The following is a 22052-nucleotide window of genomic DNA, read 5'->3' on the forward strand; positions in this document are numbered from 1 at the left end:
GAGTTTGATTGGAAACTCCTAATCAAAATGTTATTTGGGTGTTCTGGATGGTATTTTTGTTCTACTTGGCAAAGAAAACCCTAAATGTAAATTATTATAAAAGGTGGTATTCTGTACTTGTCTGCTAAGCTTGGAAAATCTACAAAATGAGGGAGATATTTCAGTCTGTTTCTTTACCTATGGAAGGATCAGTTACAGTCCTTTCACTGATGATGGTTTCTTGTCTAGCTTGTCCATGAGGACAGTCCAGTTAAGACCTTCTGAAATGTGCTTGGGCTGTTTGTTGCAGTACTCTTTTCTACCCTTCTGACATTTTTTCTTCTGAGTCTCTTTTTCTGATCTTGTTCATGTTTGAGTTACTGTTTGTCCTTTCCACATGTAATGAAGGGCTCCTCTACTCAGATCTGATACAGAAATGATGTATTGTGTGTCTTGCTCGTAAATTCTTCTTTCATAGGTTCTCTATTAAATACTATGAATAATGAAATTAACAATGCTTATATGTGGGTGTATATTTGTTTTGAGCATGTGTGTGAGCACATTAGGTGAAATAGAGCAAAGTGGCCTGGTCATCCTTAAAATATTTGAAAAGCCAACATGTTGCTTTATAAAATCATTAAGGTTAAAAAACCAGCCCCAAACCTTAAACAATTTATTCTGGATTGATGTTTGATGACCCTGGTATTCTATTCTAAGGGCAAATGAAATTGTTTAATATAGTGTCCTTTGCTGGGTCACTTTGGTGTTAGTGTTAAAGCTTATTTTATTAGAGTTTCTCAAAACTTAATATTTCTAAAGGTAAACAAAGGGTAGTTGAGATTAGATACAAGCACATTTTTAGGTGCAAAACCTGGTAAAACAGAAGTAGATTTTAAATATGTGCTCCACTCTTGTTTTTCTGATGCTGCATTTAGTTGAATGGTGGCATTGATAAACTTTTTAGGTATGGATATAGGGGCAGTGATTTCAAAATAGGGCAGAATGGTTCAATACAGTGGGATAGATACAAAGGCTGAGAATAAGAAAAAGGTAAAAAATCTGAATTATCTTAATTTGAAGGAACTCCTTGTTCTAAGTCAGGAGTAACAAGCTCTAAAAACATAGCATAAACATAAGAAAATGAGCAGAATTGTGGAAAAAAGGAAGTCAAGAGTTTGACTTCAAACTGAGGGTTTTGCCCAATTATGGACAGTAAGGAAAAAAGCTATGCTGGAAATCCTCCAAGAATGAGTGAAACTGGAATCTCTTGGAATGTTTTTATAGGAAGAGATTGATGCTGATATTTATACCTGCATGCTTCTGGATATATGATCTGTATCCTGTATTTTACTGAGTGTGTTTGATTCTGTGTTGGAATACATAAAGTTGTCAATCATTGATAGAAAAAGGAAATGCCTATGTAGTCCATAATAAGTAACACTGTATCTGCCTGTGTCTTAAATCTCTATGTGAACTACAGGCTGGAGTTTGCCAGGTACTATAATATATTTTCCTTTTGTTTCAATTGCAGGTGCAGGTTATCATTCTGAATCCAAAGCTAAAGAGTACAAGCATGTGTGCAAAAGAGCCTGCCAGAAGGTATGTGTCACAGCTCCACAGTCCTGTGCTGGGTACACAGGAAATATCTGGACTTAGCTGCTTGGGCTCTATGTGTTTGTAGAAGGAAATGAGGGAAAACAGAGCAGAAACAGTTAAGATGATACAGAGACAGGACAGTGTGTGGCCCTGAGATACAGCAACATTCTCATCAGTGCTGGCAAATAGCAGACACCAAATGAACAGTGGGAGAGCAAGAGAAGGTCACAGTGGTACCTACAAGGAGTATTCCTACAGCTTCCTGCACTTCTCCAGGGTTTCTGGAGCTAAGTATGGGGTTTGGATATTGATTTCTTCCATGTCCATTCTTTGGAGTTTATTTAAACTACAGCATCCAGGTTGCTGTGTGAATGCAGGGGTTTCTATAATTATTTTATTCTTGATGGCTCTTACCCTCTTCATAGGAAGGGAGGTAGGAACAGGAAAAACAAAACCAAAAAAATCAAAGTTGGAAACAGAAATGGCAAGACTTTAATTTCCATTGAGATTAATATGTTTTCATCTCTTCCAAGAACTTTGCTTTGGAACTGGCAAGTCTTGTCTTTTAAGTGTTGAATGAGTAGCTGGAAGACCTCTCTCTAAAATTTTTAATGTCTTTTGCTTCCTCCAGGGAGAAGGAGCTTGGGAGCTTGGCAGGATTTTTAGAAGAGTTTCAGAGTTGGTCTCTGATAATTATCACTTTGTGTTACAGTTCGTTGCTCAATCCTAATACCAATCTAATTTTGTAATGAGAGGCCTCGCAAATCATCCAAACTTAACACTGGCTTTTTTTGCCTTGGTGCAAGTCATTTTCCAGTTAGTTATGTGAAATCTGTTGTTAAATTCAAGTCCCATTTGAGATTCTGTGTGGCTACTCTTGAGCTGAGTAGCCAACATCAATAACTTCTGTGAAGAACAAACAATTTCAGGTTTGTCTTGCAGCCAGAGTTGTTTTCTGGGGTTCCCTGAGAAAGTTTGACTGTAAGGTCTTGTTCAGTATGGATCTAATAAATACTGTTAGGCTCTACAAGTTCACTGTTGTATGTGTGTGTAATTTGAAGGTAACATTTTCTTACATGATCTGTGCTGCTTTTAAATGAGGTTGTGAAGTTCAATTTTATGGTAATTGCTATATGTGGTGCTAGAAATTTTTGTTGAGTCTTGGAAGGAAAAGTTGAAACTTGTTGACTGAAACATTTGGTGTTTGAGGACGTGAAGTATAAGAAGTTATTTTGATAGAAATTTGACTATGCAGAAATCTGCTACTAAATGGAGTGTCACAATGTCATAGTGTAGTAAAATCATATCTTCAGATCTGCCCTCATGTGGTTCATACTGACTTTTTTCAGTGCCTCTTTTCTTACACCCTCTTACATTTTAAACTAATTTGGTGAAGATTTTATTTTATACAGGAGTAGGAAAATCATCAGCTAAAACTTGTGTTTTACAGGCAATTGAAAAGCTACAGGCTGGTGCTCTTGCAACAGATGCGGTGACTGCAGCACTTATAGAATTAGAGGTATGAATTTCTGACTAGTAGTAAATATACCTCTTGGGTGAATCTTGCCAGACATTTCTGTAGGGGGGGTATTTAAAGGGTGCTCATGTGGATTTTTGTTTTTGTGATACACTAATTTTATCTTTTGCTTTTTCAATGTATTTTGGTGTTAATGTGTTTAAGTACTTTATTAAAATGCAGACTGAATAAAAATTTTCTAGTTGGTGCAATTTGGTTGTCATTTTAGATATGCCTTATCAGATAGTCTTTACCCTTTAAGAATAAATGCAGTGATTAAAGACTTACTGAACACTTTGTAAGGATCTTCATTTCTGGCTTACTGAGTACAGACAGGTTGTTCTGGCTCTGTTTCTTACGGAGGGAAAATATATCCTACTGCTTCTGATTATTATGACAAAATATGTGTAGAGGAATAGGGCAAGTAATGTTTTTATTTCAAAACAGTACTTGTTAATTAAGATAGAACATCTTGATGAGCAGCTGCTGGTGAGGATTTTGGACAAGTGATTTTTTGGAGTGATGAGGTTTTTAAAGCATCTGCCTTCATTGAAGGTCCCCATGAAATAATGTAGAAGTGAGTAAATCTAAACATTTCTGGGTGGTAAATGAAGCAGTTTGGTCATTGTCCCAGATCCACTAATCACTCATGACAGTAATGATGGAAACAGGTATTCTTCTTCTCCTGTAAGTAGTAACTGCTTCTTCCTCTCCAACTTTATTAGTAAAAAAAAAAAAGGGAAAGCAAGGTAAAAGTGTTGTGCTGTAAAAAGAATTTCCTGCACTTGGAATTTATGGTAGTATTCCAAGAGGATTAGCAGTGGATTTGCTTATCCAGATGTTGGGGAAGTGTTCATTAATGTACTTGATGGGGGTAGCGTAAGGCAGGCAGTAAGTGCATGCTTCAGTATGTGTTAGACATGCTGACTGGGAGCCAAGGCTTCAATCACACTGTGAGCTTGGCAAGTGCCTTGGCTTTTAGCCCTCCTGTGGGTCTCCCTCAGCTGTTCAAATATGCTTTCATGTGTTATCTTACACATTAGAGGATAGCTCACAGAAAGCAGCAAGTATCTCTCTAATGGGATTATTTTCCCTGCACTTCTTTAAGCTCACTGAGGCTGCTCTCACTCCATGAGATTGGTTTGTGTGTCAGCTCCCTCCTCAGTGGAAAACAAAAATAAAAATCTACTTTGAGTTGTGATTTTTATCGTGTTCCTGAGCTACAGAGACAAACATATTTTGAGAAGCTTAACCAAACAATTGTAGATCTCTTTGCAGCTGTGTCTGGGGTAAATAGTTTATATGTTTTTGTTATCCCCAAGAGACTTTCCTTTTTCTTTAGTGGGTTTGAATACTCTGAAGTAGCTTCTGTAGAACAAGTTATGGCTCCAAGATGATATGAAAAAGTTTTTTCCAATTACTCCAATCAGAAACCTTTTTCTCCTTATCTGTCTTGCTACTACTGTGCTGATGCCTGCCATCATTCCACTCTCTGGTTCAGCAATTGTCTTAGGTAGTATTACTATGTGTTCTGTTGCACAAAACCTTTTTTTTCCTTTTTCCTGTTTTTAGGATAAAATGTTATTTTGTCCAGATTGTAGTGCAGTCATTAATGTAATTGTTTGCTTTCATTTATTCATTAAGTGATTTATATAATTGAAGGTTCTGTCTGTTACTGGAATAGGGAGTACTGGATTTGGGATTTTGCCTTCTTTTAGATTAAAGTAGTTAGTGTTGCAGTTACACTGAGGAAAAGTCAAATTTGTGCCACAACAGAAAATGGTATGGTTTGCAGTGGCAGTTTTTTGGATCTGGTATGAGAAACTCCCAAGTGTTAAACTGTCAGCTTCCAAAATTTGGAACGGTTTGTATCTGCTCATACCTCATTCTGAACGCCACCTCCTGACATCTCTGTCATTCCTGAAGCTGCATCTTCTGCTTTAGTACTGGTGGTTTTTCTGTTGCTGTGTGGAAAACAAACTACACGTGGCAAGTTCAGCAAAGCAATCAGAATAGTTTTTCTCATTAATTGCAAGGTTTTATGAGTAAAAATATAGGTTTGTGTTGACGGTCTCTCTAGTGAGCTGTCACTCCCTTTTGTTTAAGCTTCAGCATAAACAATGTGTTTTAGCATTTGAAGTTGGCAAATAAATAACAAAAATCTGTGGGAAACTGTATTCTTGTCTCCCTGTAACACAAATGAAGATGCAGAACAACAGAATATTGCATTAAATGATAACAGATTTCATTGTAAAGTATACTGACTGTAACTTCTTGATATTTTGTGTTCCACAGGACACATTGCTATGAGTTTATCTGAAATATTTAATCACTTTTACAGTTCTCTCAGACTTTCAATGCTGCCTTCCAAACATTTGTAATCTTTGCAATGCACAAATATATTTTCATGGAAATCTCACAAAAGATGAATTTTTTTCCTCAGTTCCGCTCAATTACAGAACTCCTGTTACAGAGGACTGCAGCTCATCCAAAAGGCATCACTTCAAAGAGTTGTTGAGGCACAAGAGTTGCTCTTGATCTTTTATGAGCAAGCTGACAGTTTGCTTGTGGTATGCTGTCTGTGTTTTATTTTTCCAGGCTCTGAGTGCAGAAAGAATAGCCTTTCTTTGTTGGACTGTGCAACTCTCAAGTGAAATGGTGTTCTGTGAATACAAGAATAATGGTAATGGTTAACTAGAGGAAAAGGTGGATTTCTTTTGCAAAGGAACAAGACTGACACAGAATATTGTTAAAACAACTGTGCTGGTCTTCATAAGCATCAGCTGTATTTGATGAGGTCATTAAGGCAGGTGTGTTTTGTGGTTTGAGAACTCTGGTATTGCAGAGAAACAAATGCACATGCTACCTCTGTCAGCCTTTGGTAATGAAATGCTCTGGACAAGGTATTTCATAAGACTCATTATTTACTCTGTTTACTTCCACAAAGACATTATTGCAGTACTGTTAATTTTTGCACTCTTGCTATCAGTCACCATATGATGCCTGGATGTTTCTTGAAACACAATGAAATTATTAAACAGGGTTTTTTTGTGAGGGGGAGGTGACTCCACACAACTCACTTAAAAAATACTGTTTTCAGCAAAACCACATGTTGATTTGCATTTATATCTGGCTGTGAGAAAATTATACAGTTTCAAGCTTTTCTTTGATTGTAGAGCACTTAATGAAGTCTACTGATCAGGTGCTAGGAACATACAGTGGTTGTAAAGAATGATGAATACTTCAAAGTATTTCTAAGTTTAGTGTAATCCTTTACTGAAATGTGTGTAGATTACTTACGTCTTTATCTGACTTTAGTAGAACATTCTTTATGGATGTAATTTGAATTGGGAATTAATGTGATTGATGGGGAAGTGGATGTCACATTTTGGGTTCCAATCTCCTTGCTACTGAAATTGCTCAGTTTATTTTGCATGTTGCTATTGTCCATGTAAAGAATGTTTTGGATCTGATATAATCAAGCCGTGTGTTTCTATGGTTTTCAGCAAAATTTTGCAGTGAAAGAACCTTTTTCTTGAGGAATTGTTTTTTCTGTTTTCTTTTTTTTTTTAAATTTTCCTAGTAGTTAAGACTTTTGAATACACAGTCTTAGTCCCAAGGATTTCTTTTTAAGGAGAAGCATCCTTGTTGTATTAAGGCAGTCACCATAGATGAACTTATAATGGGAAGTGAACTGGAAGTTGTTAATTCCAGTTAAAAGCATTACTATGATGCTTTACTGCAGAGTGAGCAACAGCAATTTGTGACAAAAGTGTTGTCTAAAAACATTTTTGTGCTCATGTAATTGAAAGGGATGTGACTCATCCTTGTAGACTATTGATTGTCATGAAATTCTCACAGAAAAATAACTTTTAAAATTACAGTATGCGGAAAGAACTGCCTGTAGACTTTGAATTTGTTTTCAAGCTACAAATAAGCCATGGCCAAAACTGTATCAAAGATGGATGGAATGTTCTTTCATGTTCTTTGAAAACCAAGCATTTTAACTGTTTGCCTAGATGTGTTACAGAACTGAGTGACATCTTCAAGCATTCCAAATCTGACCACAGCTAGAAATTTCAGGATGCCTGTATTTGCTGCCAGAACACTTATAAATACATTTTGAAGTAAAAAAGTTTTCTGTAAATAAAAATGATGCCCTCAGAAGCTTGAGAGTTTTTGCAAGATAGGTAACTTGGGACAACAAAACTCTTATTTCACCTGTTAAAGCTTTCTCTTTTGCAACAGGTTTACATGGTAAGTTAGGGACACTTCGTGGAGCCATTGCCAGGAAGTCTAGTGTTTTTCACATAACTGAAGAGTTACATTTTGTTAAAATGCTTTGAATAGCCATTTGTTTATCTTTTCTCTCTTCTTACTTAGTGTTCTATGGTGGCAATGCTTGCTGTTAACATGCAAAGCTCAGGCTTGGTTTGTTACTTGTCTTTTTCAGTTTCCTTAGAAACACAAAGGCCGATGGCTGCTGTGGTTTTAAATAAAAGTATATTCCTGAAGATACCTTTTTCTCTTTTCTTGTCCTCCCTCTTCCTGGACAAATTCTTTGGCTGAGTTCTTCCTCATTTCATGCTAGTCAGGTCTTGTAGTGCTGCACTTTTACTTAGGTCAGTTTGTTTCTTGCCTCTTTAAAGGCATGCATGCTTCTGTTTAAATGTTTCTGCATTCCTTGTAAGTTTCGAATTTTCATTTCAAAATACACCTTAATGTTCATACATTATATTTTTACACTTGCATATCAAACTCTTGAAATCTTTTGGTCAAACTACGCAGAGATTCATGTTTTCAAGTAGAGATTGTATTTGTGTGGTGTATTTCATGTCTTTGCCTATTCATAGAAGTAGGTGTGAAGGTCTTGTTTTCATTTTTTTATAAAGGTTTTCCCCCACCTTGTTTCAAAGGCTTTTATCTCACCTCAGAGAAACTCCAGGTAGATAGCAAAAATTCCATGGGTTCACACCCAGTTTCTCTAAAGCTGTTTTCAGATTGCCTTTCAGATGTGTGAAGTCAAACCATCTTCCTCTTAGGAATTCTAAGCTTGTTCATTAATTGAATGCAATCTGATTCTAAACCTGATTGAAACTCCACAGAAATTTTGAACAGATGCTTGGAATTTGGTCTTTATTCCTTTTTACTGGAGAAGTTACTCATGTTGTTACTGGTAAGATTTCTTCTGAGTCCTAATGTGAGAGTTACCTCACCAAAGAGACACCTGCAATTTGGTGTGGAGTTCTTATTTATCAAAAATCCTGTAGTATTCTAATAAATCTTCTGTAGGATCTTTGTTCTTAGATCCTCTGAGTAAATCTTGTCTTGGTGCATCCTTGAGGTTGTGCCAGTGAAGGTGCTATGCCAAAGCATGTAGCACATAGAGACCCTTAGAAATAAAGTGAACTCTGTATCCTGTATTTTTTCCCTGGCCTCTTCTGATTATTACCTGTACCAGATGGTAGGGATATTTGTGCCTTGAGTGCAGAGGGATTCTGGACAGTGTTACCAGGACTTCTTTCTGGTGGGTCCTTCTTACTCCCTTGATTTGGCCATGACATCTGCTCTTAGAGACAGCTGTTATCCTGCTTTGGCAGCAACAAGTCTGTGGAGCACAACATTTTTCCTCTTTGCTAATTCTTTTAAGTGTAATGCACTGAGTGAATGTGTTTGGAACAGAACATGAGAGATTTGTCTCCAGCCTCACAGGTCTTTGGACTCTGATTACCCAGGGACAGAGGGCTTGGACAGCACTAGGAGCAAGCCTTGGTCATCCTAAGCATTCCTGGTTTTACTGTGTCTTCCAAATACCTTTCACTGTTTGCTTTCAATTCCTTCCACCACTTCTCTGCTCCCTTTTTTCCTAAATTTGACTGACTTAATTTTCTTCATATTTGTAGAGCCTGGGGAGCAATGAAGCCAGTTAGGCCAGCAGCTACTCTCAATCTTCTGCCTTTTCAAGGTCATCATCTGTTTCTAAACATTTTTTCCCTACCCATCCCCTTTCTACAGAGAATTGTTTGTGCACTCTAAACTGTAAATGTTTCATTATCCTAAAATCTTTTCCAGTTTACTTACTTGCTGTGAGGTGTTGCTGTCAAAATAAACAACAAAATGAATATACACAGTGAATTGGAAAAAGTGTTGTGGTATGGGATAAAATAGGATGAAATCTTGTGCTGCTTCAGAAGGCAAAAGCAGAAAATGAAGGTCATTTTCATAATTATGTATTAATCAGGGATCTTGTCTTCATGATTCTTCAGAAAGATAGTGTTTTGGTGACTCAAACACTTAGAACTCTTTACATGTCTCTAAATTTGAATCAACATCTTGCAGAACAGATTTTGAATTTACTCACTACTTGCTGATTTGAAAGTTAATGAAAGCCAACTGACATGAAATTTATTTTTCATTTCCATGTGCTCACTTCTCTTATTTCTTTAAATTCGTTGCAAATTTGAATGTTCAAAACCCATCCAGTTAATTTTAAATATAAGACAGAACTTTGAGCTGTTTCCAATAATTTGTTTCCTGGTTCAGTTTTTATTATTAATCAGTGAAATGAGATACCATACTTCTACAGTACACAGGTGGTCTAGACAAACATTGTTCTTTGTCACATCAGATTGTTACACTGCTGTAATTTAGACATAGGAAACTCTGAAAGCATGCAGCATCTCTCAGAAATTGGATTTAGCTATTTTGTCCTATATTCCTTGCATATAGAAGAGAGGTTTATATTGAGCTGGCAATGAGACTGCTGAACTGTGCTGCTTTGAAATTTTGTGGTTTTAAAGTCATGGGGATGCTCTGATGAAATGGAAGTGTAAAAATGGGGTTTAGTTCTAGCATGCAGAACTTACTCTTTGACAACCTTGTGTTTGTTAAAAGCCACAGAAGGTGTTAACAAAAATGGAGTTAGCTTCATGATGTTGTTAAAATGTTGTTCCATAGTTTCTATGAAATAGGAATTGGTTTTTAGTCAAGAAGCTTCCAGACCACAGTCCCTGTGCTAATGGTCAAATAGGAATTTTACAAAGTGGAGTTCATGATGCCAGTTCATCATTTCTGCATATGGAGCTGCAGTCATGGGCTTAGAGTGTTCAGAAAAAGGACAGTTCTGTTTTGCTGCAGTGTCATACTTAGGAGTTGCAAAGGTAGTCTGGTCTGTGCAGTGATTATAAGATGTTATTTAAGTGTTACTTGATGGGTTAAGGACCAAGCAAAGTGTGTACTTTGGGGGAGGGAGAGATTTTCACTTGTTTTGTAAGGCTTTTGCTTGCACAGAAATGATCATCTTTAATTGTTAGGTGATTGGTTTTTATATTAGTGCATTATTACATTTGAGATATATCACACCCTACAGAGGTGAAAGCTGTCCATGGTAGTGATTTTACATGCTCTGTTCCAATTGCCCTTGTTTTTGTGATGGAAGATTGAACTACTAAAATAAGAAAATGCATTGCACCAAGATCAGTGCCATCAGATCAGTTACACAGAGGTTTGGGTCTAGTCTCTTATGGATGTGGCCTTATAGTGTTCTATTTTTATTTTTAGGATTCTCCTTTTACAAATGCAGGACTGGGATCTAACCTAAACCTTCTGGGTGAGATAGAATGTGATGCCAGTATAATGGATGGAAAGTCATTGAATTTTGGAGCTGTTGGAGCACTGAGTGGTATGTTAATTATGTATTCTAAAGCTAACTGCTGATTTAAGTGCAAAGATTTTGGGGGTTTTGTTACTGATTTGAAGGGGGGACACATTGTAAATTCTGCTGTGTTTAAATAAATTCTGCTCCTTTCAAAAAGGGGGAGGCATTCCTGCTCCCTGAAATGCTGGTTTGTGTTAATTTCTTTGTGTAACGTGTTGTCTTATTAGTTCACTGATAATCCTTTGACATAGCACAATTGTGTGATACCACACAGCATTCACAGTAGGACTCAGTTTGCTGAGATGAATTTGAGGAATGATAATTTTGTAATAAAATTCAGTGGTTAAAAAGTGTTGCAAGTATTTAAATTAGACTTTTTATTTGTTTTTGTGCTCAGGCAATTTATTTGCATATGGGACTTATTTAATGTGAGAACTAATGTGTTTCTCTCTTTTTTCTCATTTTAGCTTTCAGTATAAAACAAATATAGATATAAAGTCCCAAACAGGGATTGTTGAGGTTTCATTCTAAGTATATGAACAGCCTTAGCTGTTACTATTGAATAGCTTTTCTGACAAGATTTCAAACTTTGTTCTTTATCCTAGAATAGTTCTAAACTGTGGTAATAGCTTCCTCATGTAGATCTAAATCTAAAATAAATAGTAAAATTAAATGTTTCAAGCCTTGTTTGTTACAAAATGTATCCTTCCAACCATGGGGAAGGAGGAAATTGAGAGTGAGAGACAGCTAAGCCTGAGTTCTGTAGTTTCTGTTCTGGCCAGATAGATCCAAATGAAAATTCCACCTAGGAAAATTAATGTTCATAAACATCTTTGACTCTTAGCTGCAATAAATTTTACATGAGATTTCTATGCTAGGAGATCACTCCTCCTATTTCAATATGGTTTTTTCTTTCTTTTAAAAAAAATGGGGGAGGTGTTGACTGGAAGCTTTGTCACTACCAACAGCATGTGAAGGGAAAACTGAAAATGTTGTTACTACATTGAAACATAAGGTGTCTCATAATTACTTGACAAACCCTTGGAAATTAAAGGAATCTGAGTTCCATTGCCAAAATGAACTCTATAGTGCTATGAGGGAAAGTATTTTAATGTTTTGTTCCCATTTTTTGCTAATTTTTCTTTTTTAGGAATCAAGAATCCAGTTTCGGTTGCAAATAGATTGTTGTGTGAAGGGCAGAAGGGGAAACTCTCTGCTGGCAGAATTCCACCTTGGTAATTGCTTTGTTCTGCTTGACTTTCCTTTGGTCTTTCATCTCTACTGCATGGATGCAATATTTGAAGGTTTTATCCCACCCAGGAAGGCTGGTGCTGTTTTACATACCAGTGATAGTGTGTCTTTAAAAAGTAAGACAAGCTTTGTTCTCTCATCTTGAAACTTCTTATGCACTCAGTGGAAGGAAGTATTAGATATAGATGGCAACATCATTTTGTGATAGTTTCTGTCTGGTTATTTCCAGTTGTCATACTTAATTCTTATGTTTGTTACTGTAGCCTTTTGAAGAATCCCCCAAAACATCAAGATTAAATGAAATTCTACTGCCTTTGCCTCTGTCTACCTTTAACAAAAAGCAACAGTTTTTAATAAGCATATAAAAAATATCCTATTTTACTGCCTTTGTGGCTGTGTTGAAATGTGCAGCATTTAGTAACTTCCTCTTATTTTAAAGATAAATTTAATAGTATTTACAACAAAAATGAAAGCAAACAGTCCCTCATTAAGATGGATATAAAACTTAAATGGAAGAGGTAAGTATTAAACACAGAATAATTCCAAATTTATTGCCTCACTTTAGAAAGAATCCAAGAAATGTGTCAGAGTTGATTGCTCTTAAAACCACCTTATTTTCATTAGCAGTTTAAATTGACAGGTAGAGAACTCAAATAATTATTGATATTAATTGAATGTTATCATCACTTATCATACCTGTGGCAGAATTTGCTGTCCTTTGCCAACTAGTGGTCAGTATTAAGTATTAAACCATCATTTATGTAGTTTAAAAAGATGTATGTATTAGATGTACAAATTTTACTTTCCTGACTGTAGTGGTCTGTAAAGTTAGCCAAGTAGCCTGTAGGTGGGTGGTGTGGTATTCCAATTTAAACAGTGAGGATCTCAGTGTTCTGTCATGTGCAAAAAAAAGTTCATAGATCAAAAAAAGCCACCTTGAAATCAACAGGCAAATTTTGCATTTAAAACACTTTTCTTTAATGGATAAAGAACAGAGTAATTGTGGAGAGGTTTACTAAAGAATAGGAACTTTATATTCAATAGCTGTTAGCTGCTCATTTCTTTAGCTGTCAGGAGAAAATGAGGCTTTGCTGAGCTACATTAGAATGTGAAATGTGTGGGAAATGTGTTTTTTTGGTGTTCTAGAAGTATTGCTGCAGTCAGCTACAGGAGCAAGCACTTGGGATTGTTTTACTTGTATCATCAGTGTTCTATAGAATTATTGTAAGGAAGAGCACTTGGATATTATGCTGTGACTTAATGACCTAGTTTATGGTGCTATTATTTTAAAAATACTGAGTGGAAAAGGAACTATATCCTCTTGCCCCCAAGGGCAAGACTAAATCTTTTGAGGACTGTGCAAGACTAGCAGATGCTTTCAAAGGCAGGGTAGCTCAAATCTCGGGGTGAGAGATGAGCTGTCTTTGGAACCAAGGCATGCAATTTATTGTGCAAATGTTGTGCACTTGGGTTACCTGATAAATATTTTCATTTCCTCTTTTCCCCCTTCTGGGTTTTGAAGGCACATCTTATTAAGGCAATTTTTTTACACTGGAAACAATCTATACTAGTGGGATATGATGGGTTGTGCTTTGGGTTTGCTGTGGTGGATGCTTCTATACACTCAGGGTATGCCAAGGTCAGAATGATAAAGTTCATGTGCATTAAAGGTGATGGAATGGAGGATTTCCTGTCTTGCCTTTCTGGCTAGGGTTGGCATGACACATTGTTTTGGGACTGAAATATATTCCTGCCAAAGCTGGGAATACTTAGAGTCAAATGACAAGAGATTAGCAATATTTTGGCATTCCTAGGAAGTGATTTTTAATTGTAAAGATACACGATTTTCCTCTTGGTTCTCATTGGCACGTAGTGTATTGGAGAATTTTCCAGATACTGCTTGGCCTAAGAACCTGCTTAAAGAAGCCTATGGTAGAAACTGTTTCTATATGATCTAAGCTAGCTTAATGTTTTCTGCCAAAAATGCTTGGCACATGACCAAACAGGAAAAATTCAGGAGGTGTGAGGTTAGTAAAAGTGGCATTAGGGAGTTCTTTCACTAGAAAAGAAGAGTGGAGATGGTTTTCTTGGCCTGTTTATCCCTGTAAATACATTTTCATAGTGGCAGTTCAAAACCATTTCAAAATGGTATATTTCTGATTTTCCATAGAATAAGTTTCAATGAGTATGAATTAAGTTATTCAGAGATTATAAGCTTATTGTGATGGAGGGATCAAGTGTCTGAACTGATGTATCTAACGTGCTGTAAATTGCTCTGTAGAGTGTGTCCTTCTGGATCAGTCTCTTGTGTTATTTAAAACACAGAATCCCACTATCCAAATAGAATTTGAAACGTTTAGAGAAACCCTGAATGCATGGTGCAGTTGTTGAAACCTCTTAGGTCCTGACATCTTTCTGTCATACTTTATTCATGTTGGTATTGTCAGGATTTTCTCTGATGAAGGAACAGAAAATAATAATGAAGGAACAGTAAATATTGCATAATCTCCTGTAAGATATTCCTGTTCCTTGTATAACTTTTACAAAAGAAAGTACTTTTGTAATTGCATGGGTACAAACTAGATGAACCTTTGGAAGTGGTGTTTGAGCACAGAGTAATGGATTAGAATGTTTTGTAGTAATAAGCTTGAAGATTTTCTGTTTCCTACTGTGAAACCTTGACCTAAGGAAACAGGCTTCTTTACATCTGTCTCCCCTTAAATGTAAGATTTGGTAAGATTTGCAGGACAGCCCAAATGCACTTGAATGTCTCCATTCTTAGAACTCCTTAATAGTACTGACATTAAGCCCATGTCCTTATCCCTTTCTCAATAATAACTATATGTGAAAGAATTCCTTCTTAGGTTTCCCCCCTCCTTGGGATATGCAGAGATTTGTAATTGCTGCACAGCTTTGCACTGTTATGTGCAGGATACAAACATTGTGTAACCAGTCGGGCAGTGCCTAGAGTTCCCAGAGGGAATGAAAACACACCACCTTTTATCCCTGCTCTGTGTTTCTTTAGCACAATTTCTTCTTTGTAACACTGATTTCAGAGTGATTGCTACATTTTATGGTAAAATGTTATAAAGTGTATTTATTACCATGCAGATCACCTTGACCATGACCCAAAGCTTCTGACACTTCTGTTTAGCTTGAAGCAGCCTGTTTCCCTACAGCCCATATTAAATGGCCCTATTTGGAGTATTCAGCACCAGTATAATCATGTTCTTGGAGAAAGTTGCCTAAAAAGACCATTTTAGGGGCCTTTACTTAGATTTTCTATTAATGTGGCCTCGTGTGCCTGGAACTGGAAAGCACATCTGAGCAGCACCTCCTTGCTGGGAGGGTGTTTTCATCTTCTGTGTTCTGAGCCTGTAAGAATTCCAGAGTACTCTGTCTGCTATATTTGCAAGAAACATCTTTGTCCTGTTGGTGCAGACCCAGCTTTCAGAGTAGCAGAGAATAAACTCATCCATCCTTTGTTTATGTATTTGTTTTCCCCCTGCCTTTGGAAAATTGTATTTTGAATTAGCCTGAAGGCTTTTGAAACTTGGGGTAGTTTTGACTGCTTTCTATAGTGCACTGGCTTTATTCCCTCTTCCCTCTTCCCCAGTAAATCAAGCTTAGTGGTAATTTTGTTTTTATGTGCAGACAACAAAGCATTGAGATCCTGATGCTATTCATCTTGTAAACAGTTTATTTTAACTATTCTCTGATTACAGTGTCCTTTAAAGATCCAAACTGAACAGTTCAAAAAAGATGAATGATCTCTGTGGTGATATGGAGCCTCAATTAGTTTTCTGCTCTCATTTAAAGACTCTTTGGAACTAAAACTATGTGTTCTGGGAGGGAAGGGGATCTAAGGATTAAGGACAGAAATGTGAATAAACTAAAAGTCACATCACATAACTTAGGAGACACTCTTGGGTGCTTTTTTGCACTCTTCATAAAATACAAGTGACATTTTCTGGTTTTAAGTATTAAAAAGGCAGCTGTGGAGCTGCTTGTAGAACACAGTATTTCTGACTGATCTGTGCCTGAGTTACCATATATCAAACTCCCCATGTTGAGTTTGATGCTTTCCCCACCTAACCTTTCTCTCTGTGGAAATTATTTTATTGAAAAGGAAGTGCCTATTTACTTCCCAAAAATGTGTTGTTCGATAAAGACCAAACCCACCTTCTTTTAGAAAATGAAGAATACTACTAAATTAGGTTTGGCTGCAGTTTGCATATCTTTTTAATGTTAATATTGAAAGGTTTTTTATGTTATGTGTCAGTGCCAGGTTGTTTCTTGAGCACTAACTTATCTAACAGTAGATGCTTGAGTTCTGCAAAGTACCCCATAACTTATCCTGCAGTATCTTGCAACGTGAACAATTCTTACCTGAAGCTGCACTAACAATGGTAAGAAATATGCATTTATCAATTCAAATTCTCATTTAGATCAACCTTTTTTGAGACTTTAGTAAGAAAAGACTGGGCATACCTCTTGGATTGATTAAATCATATAGAAAAGAGAAAATACCACCACAAAGTACTGTATAATGAAAGCTGCAGATGTTGGATATAGCACTGTTAAGAAGACTTTTAGCAGCATTAATGCCAACAAATTTGCTATATCAATCTAGTTTTCTCAGAAGTGCATGGCCCCAGGGACTACTTTGTAGCTGGAATAACTTCTTTAGACTCACCCTCTTAACTCTGGCATTTCAGTGAAACATTTTCCAATTTGCTGAAAATTCTTAGTCTTTGCTTCTGGTGTCCATTAGGCAGTTGTGTTATTCTTAACTTCATTGTCCATTTTTGAAATAAGATTGGAAATCATTGTCCTTTATTGTGTTGCACAGCAGCTTTATCAAAGTGTCTAATTTCCAGCTACTACATACCCTTTTTTTTGGCAATAAGATTAATTTCTCTAAGGGGAAACAACATGAGGCTTGCTTTTTCTTCTATCCCTAGAAGTTCCATGTGTGTGTATATTTTTTGCTCTTGTTTGTTGTCACAGCAGTGTGTACTGTCTCACTATGGTAAAGTGTTCAGTACTGACTAGAAAACAGCTTCTCAGATGGCTGGAGTTTTTTTACAAGTATATTTAAAATTTAGTGGGCTAGTCTCATTTGCACAAGATTGATAAAACTCAATGAAATAGACCTTAATACTTCCAAATAAAGTTAGTTTTTAGCTTGTGTTGTTCTTCTTCAAAGTGCTGCTTGGTATTCCTTTGACACTGGCTGGCTTTACTGGAAATACCTTACCATTCTCACCTTTGTCATCCCATGTTTTTGGTCTTCAGGATCTTGCTAAGATCCTGAAGCAAGATTTGAGACAGCTCTGTCCTGTTTTAGCTGTAGTTGAAAGCTGATGCTGATTTTGTATTGAATTTCAAATTTAATAGGACTTGGTTTTTTTGTCCAGTAATAAATTTAATGTCAGAGCTGCATAATCTTTTAATGAAACTACGTAAGGTTGCCAAATGTAATTAATAGCAGACAGTCCTGTGAAATATAGACAGCTTATGATTTAAAATTGACCAAACCAAATAGAAAAAATAATTGCAAGCAAAGGGGGATTTGTTATATGGTTTTGTTTAAACTCCCTCTTCTGTGTCTCCTAGCTTTTTAGTTGGTGAAGGAGCTTACAGATGGGCAGTTGATCACGGGATACCAGCATGTCCTCCAGGTATCATGGCTACAAGTGAGTAAACTGGTGGTGTCAGTAGGAAGAACAGGACAGAGTAACTTTAAATGGTGCCTCATCTTTTGAGGTGTACATCACTTCATTGTTCTTAACAGTCAGCTAGCTTATGCTGTTATGGTCTATAAGGGTTGTTTCGGTTTACTAATTTTCTAATAAGTACCTAAATAGAAAAAATTGTAAATTATTACTTTAGCTGCATTTTAGCAACATCTAATTTAAGTGATTCTGTGATTCTAGGACTAAATCCAATGATGGACTTCTTTTTAACCAAAATGTAGGCTCTTTAAGAGCTCAGTGCTACAAGTCTCCAGTTGTGATCCATCTTGGATCCTGATAGCACCAGCTAGTTGTGTATTAAAATTCAGCAGGTGCCAGTTTGTCTCTGAGATTGTGTAGTTACACCCATGTCTGGGTCTTTGTCCAGAACTGCTCTTGTCTAAACAGGCTGTCAAAGTAATTTGCCTTTTTTTTTTTCTCCAACCTAAGGCTTCACTTCACCTAATCTGATAGAATAACCCAATCTGGAAAACAGACTTGGATTATACTGTATATTAACCCTAGTTTCTTAGAAAAGCTTCTTGTCTTAAAATAATAAAAGGTGATTATGCTATATTGATACATCATCTATGAGCTAGGCTAAAAATGGGTGCACTTACCCATGGAAAGGAGGGATGTGGTTCTCTTCCTTTTCTTCTTCAGCCCCCTTCCCTTTTGGAAAGTGCCTTAACTACCAGTCTGTAGTTTGTTTTAGGTGAGAGCATGCCCTGTGCTGCCTGTTGAGGTTCTGCAGGAAAAAAATCAGAAGTTATTCCCCAAAGAAGGAGAACACAGAAGATTAGGAATGTTTATTTTACAGTAAACAGTACTACTACTTCAAATACCTGACTCATCCCTAGATCAGAGGTTGAAACCCAGGGCTCCCATTAAGCCTTTTATTGGGTCTAATTTTACATGTAGATAAATATCTAGAAACTGCAGCTCAGAATTGTTGATGCTCAGTGCTGAAGTGTAACCCCAGAAACAGTGGCACTGTTTTATTTGATCACACTGATTTTCACACTTATTCATGACACATTTCATTTTGAACAGAAGGTTTTGATCTTCAGCTCCACATGACTGAAACTTTTGCTCTATCTAGCTGCTGTCCAAAACAGCATCTGCAGAACAACTATTGTGCTGAGTTGAGCAGAACACCTTTATTTCTGTGGCTCTAAAAAGAGCAAAACCACTTAAAGCTTTGAAGTTTTTTTGGGGGGAGGAGGGTTGCCACCTTTTTCTTTTTTTTTTTTCTTTTTAGGGAAGCAGTTGCTACTTACATGCAGGAGATACTTCTCAAAGAAGGTGCCTTGACTAATTCTGTTTGCATGCACAGATTTCAGCTGTTTCTAGTACCAGTGTGTTTTGATTGTGACATTAATTGCCAGATGATACATTTGCTAGCTACAGTGTACCCAAGTCAGGACAAATATGCACATCACAATTTAAAAATAGGGATGACCACTTCTAGTTTGGTTTGCCTAATCCATACTATGAATTTACATTGGAGAAACATCAGAAGAATAATCCCAGCCAATGTATTTTCACAGTCCTGCTCCAATAGACCACTGCTTGCATTTTATCTCTGCAGTACATTCAGCATACTTCTATTTAGCAAAACAATTTGCATTAAACCAGTTGAAACAACCAGGACTGACAAGTTAATTTTGCAGTATAGTTATTAATGGTAGTACATCTGAGGTTTTGTTTTGTTTGAAAAAAACAAGAACCTGAAGAATCAGTTCCAGAAAATGTTACACTGATTCCCATCCCAGTCCTTTGCAAATGTACTTCAATGTACTTCACTGACCTCTGGTCAGTGGGATTGGAAAATGGGATTGTTACAAGTGAAAAAAAAATTGAAACTCTCTCACAGGTAACATGTAAGAAGCCAAAATATATTTACCCAATGTTACCATGGAAAGGAAAATTAGATATGCTTAAGAAACAATCAAATAGAATGTTGTTTCCAAGCAACCACAAAGAGATCTCATCTGAAGTCAGCTGTTTTGTTAAATAATGTACCAATCTTCAAAAAAAGGGAGACTTTTTTGATTGTGCTTGCTACTATTGCTGTGGTAAAGTGTGCATGGAGAACTGGGAATAAATTAAGTAGACATCATGTGTCTTCTGAATAGCTCTGTAAAAGAAAGAACTGAACTAATTGCCAAACCTCAGGAAAATATTTTTAGTAACTTATTTACAAAAAACAAATAGAAATCCCCTCCAAAAACCTCTAATCCAAATTTAGATGTGTACTTGCAGTAAATATTGGCAGGGAGAACTATGTGCATGTTTTGGCTTATCTGTGCTGCACACAGAAAATATACTTTTGTTGTCTTACTCTGTTTCCTTTTTCTCACACCTGAGATGAGTGATATTCTAGCTGCTGTCAGTAGGGCTGGGGGATTGGGTGGTTTGTTTGCAGGGATGGAGCTTCCCTGGGATCAGTATCCAAGAAAGGGTCAGGATCTGCTTTGTGGTCATGCTCCATAGTTCTTCCAGAACTATCAAAGTATCCAAGCACCAAACTGGAAGCATGTTCTAAGCCTTGTTACTTGTTGAATTACATCAGGGTTTTGTCAAGGCTCACGTGCTTTGTCGTCTTTGGTTTGTCAAGTGTGTGAGGAAATGGGATTTCTACCATTTGGAGAAACCTGGTGACTTTCCAGTGTACAGAGTGGGTGGTTTTAAACAAAAAAACAAAAACCAGCTGAAATGTGATCTGGCTGTATTGCCACAGTCTGCAAAGAAGCTGAATTTATGAATCCTTGCCCAAACTGGAGGCTGCCAGTACAGAGCCCCTAGTGGCTTATCCCAGTGCTTTTGTGCCCTGTGCTATAGAGACTGCTTTGACAGTGTAATCCAGGTGTTAAGGTGTAATTACAGTTTAGAAGTGCTGAATGACTGTACATTGGAGTCTCTTAAAAATGTTAAAAGTACACTTTAAATATGCAGCATAAATTTGAGGTCCATCCTCAACTGCCAATATCTGTGCCTCTACTAGTAAGAGCCAAAACACTTTTATCTGAAATTATCAACTCAGCCTATAATAGATGTAAATTATCTTTGACAAAGATAACATGGTGTAAGACAGCATCTTGCATTTGTTTGCAATGTTAAGTCTTCAAAAGGAAAGAGAAGGAAGGTACTCATGCAGCAAACTTGTGACTCTGACAATGTGGAAGTGAATGTAAGCACCTCAGTGAATAATGTTATAGAAGAACAAAAATAGCAGCAGTGGATCCACCTAATTTGTGAACTGCAGTTCAAGAGTAGCCATAAATAAGATGCTTATGGAAGGATATAAGAACAGAGCAAGTATTTGCTTCACTTCCCCTATCCCTTATATTATTCCAGACTCTAAATTCTGGACTTGGAAAGTAAACAGTGGCATTTGACATGAAATTTTTGTTTCCTTTTGAACCCATACTAGTTTCCAGCACCTGCAAAAACCTTTACAACTATGAGTTACCTTATTGTCATTATTTTTGAGACTTGCTGAATAAAAGCTGCTACTTCATTGTCAGAATCCTACTCAGAATTCCTTCAGTCAAATTCTCAGATTACCTTGAATAACTTTGTGTTATCACTAAAATCACATCTTGTTCATCAGACTCGGGGCTGCTGTGGATTGGTTTGAAATTCTACTTGTAACAGACCATTTCTTTACTTGTACTTTGTTACTTTTTTTTAAACTAACTGTGTGCATGCAAGGAAATTCCTGTTTATCCTATGGCTGTTTGGATTCTTTAATGAGGGAGAGTCTTTTCTGGATGAGTGTGGTACTGGCTGTGCTATTTCTAGTGACACTGTCTCCCTGACCACCAGTATTGCCTGCCTCTCCTCCAAAACCCCAAATCTCACTCCCAGTTTTCTCATTACTTCATCATTGTTGTATTAAGAAAAACACTTGCTGTATTGCTGGAACTGTGCTATGAATTCCAGGCAGTGGCTCAGACCGTGTTTGGTTTTTAAGGGGAGGATGGAAGATTTGGAGGGAAGCTCAAGGGTTCGGGGCATTTGGTTAATTTGAATACATGATGTAAATCTTCCCTGGATTTGGAGACAGTATTGTAGGGTCACTTTTTGTTCTGAAATCTGAACAGCTGAGTGCCAGGAGAATGGCTGTAAGTTACCCAGGAAAAAGGTTCGGCCAAAGTGCCCAGAGACACTTTGAATGAAAATCTTCCAGGCTCAGGAAAGGCTGCTTGATGAAAAACAAGATTTCTTGCAGGAAGCAGTAAGAAATGCTGTGTCCAGCAGCAGTTTACCCTGAGTTTGTGTTGTAAAGAACAGATCTACACTACACTAG

The 22052-nt window shown here is 36.9% G+C and overlaps 1 protein-coding gene across 1 annotated transcript in view; it reads left to right on the plus strand.

Moving 5' to 3' along the window:
- Positions 1-22052, plus strand: part of TASP1 (taspase 1) — a 77726-nt gene that overhangs the window by 3029 nt on the left and 52645 nt on the right. The window contains exons 3-7 of the mRNA XM_084201933.1: positions 1511-1578; positions 3026-3094; positions 10652-10772; positions 11899-11983; positions 17619-17698. Coding sequence (XP_084058059.1) covers positions 1511-1578; positions 3026-3094; positions 10652-10772; positions 11899-11983; positions 17619-17698 — 423 coding nt within the window. The remainder of the gene's footprint in view (positions 1-1510; positions 1579-3025; positions 3095-10651; positions 10773-11898; positions 11984-17618; positions 17699-22052) is intronic.

This window comes from Fringilla coelebs (genome assembly GCF_963513975.1).
Source record: "Fringilla coelebs genome assembly, chromosome: 3".
Taxonomy (NCBI): Eukaryota; Metazoa; Chordata; class Aves; order Passeriformes; family Fringillidae; genus Fringilla; species Fringilla coelebs.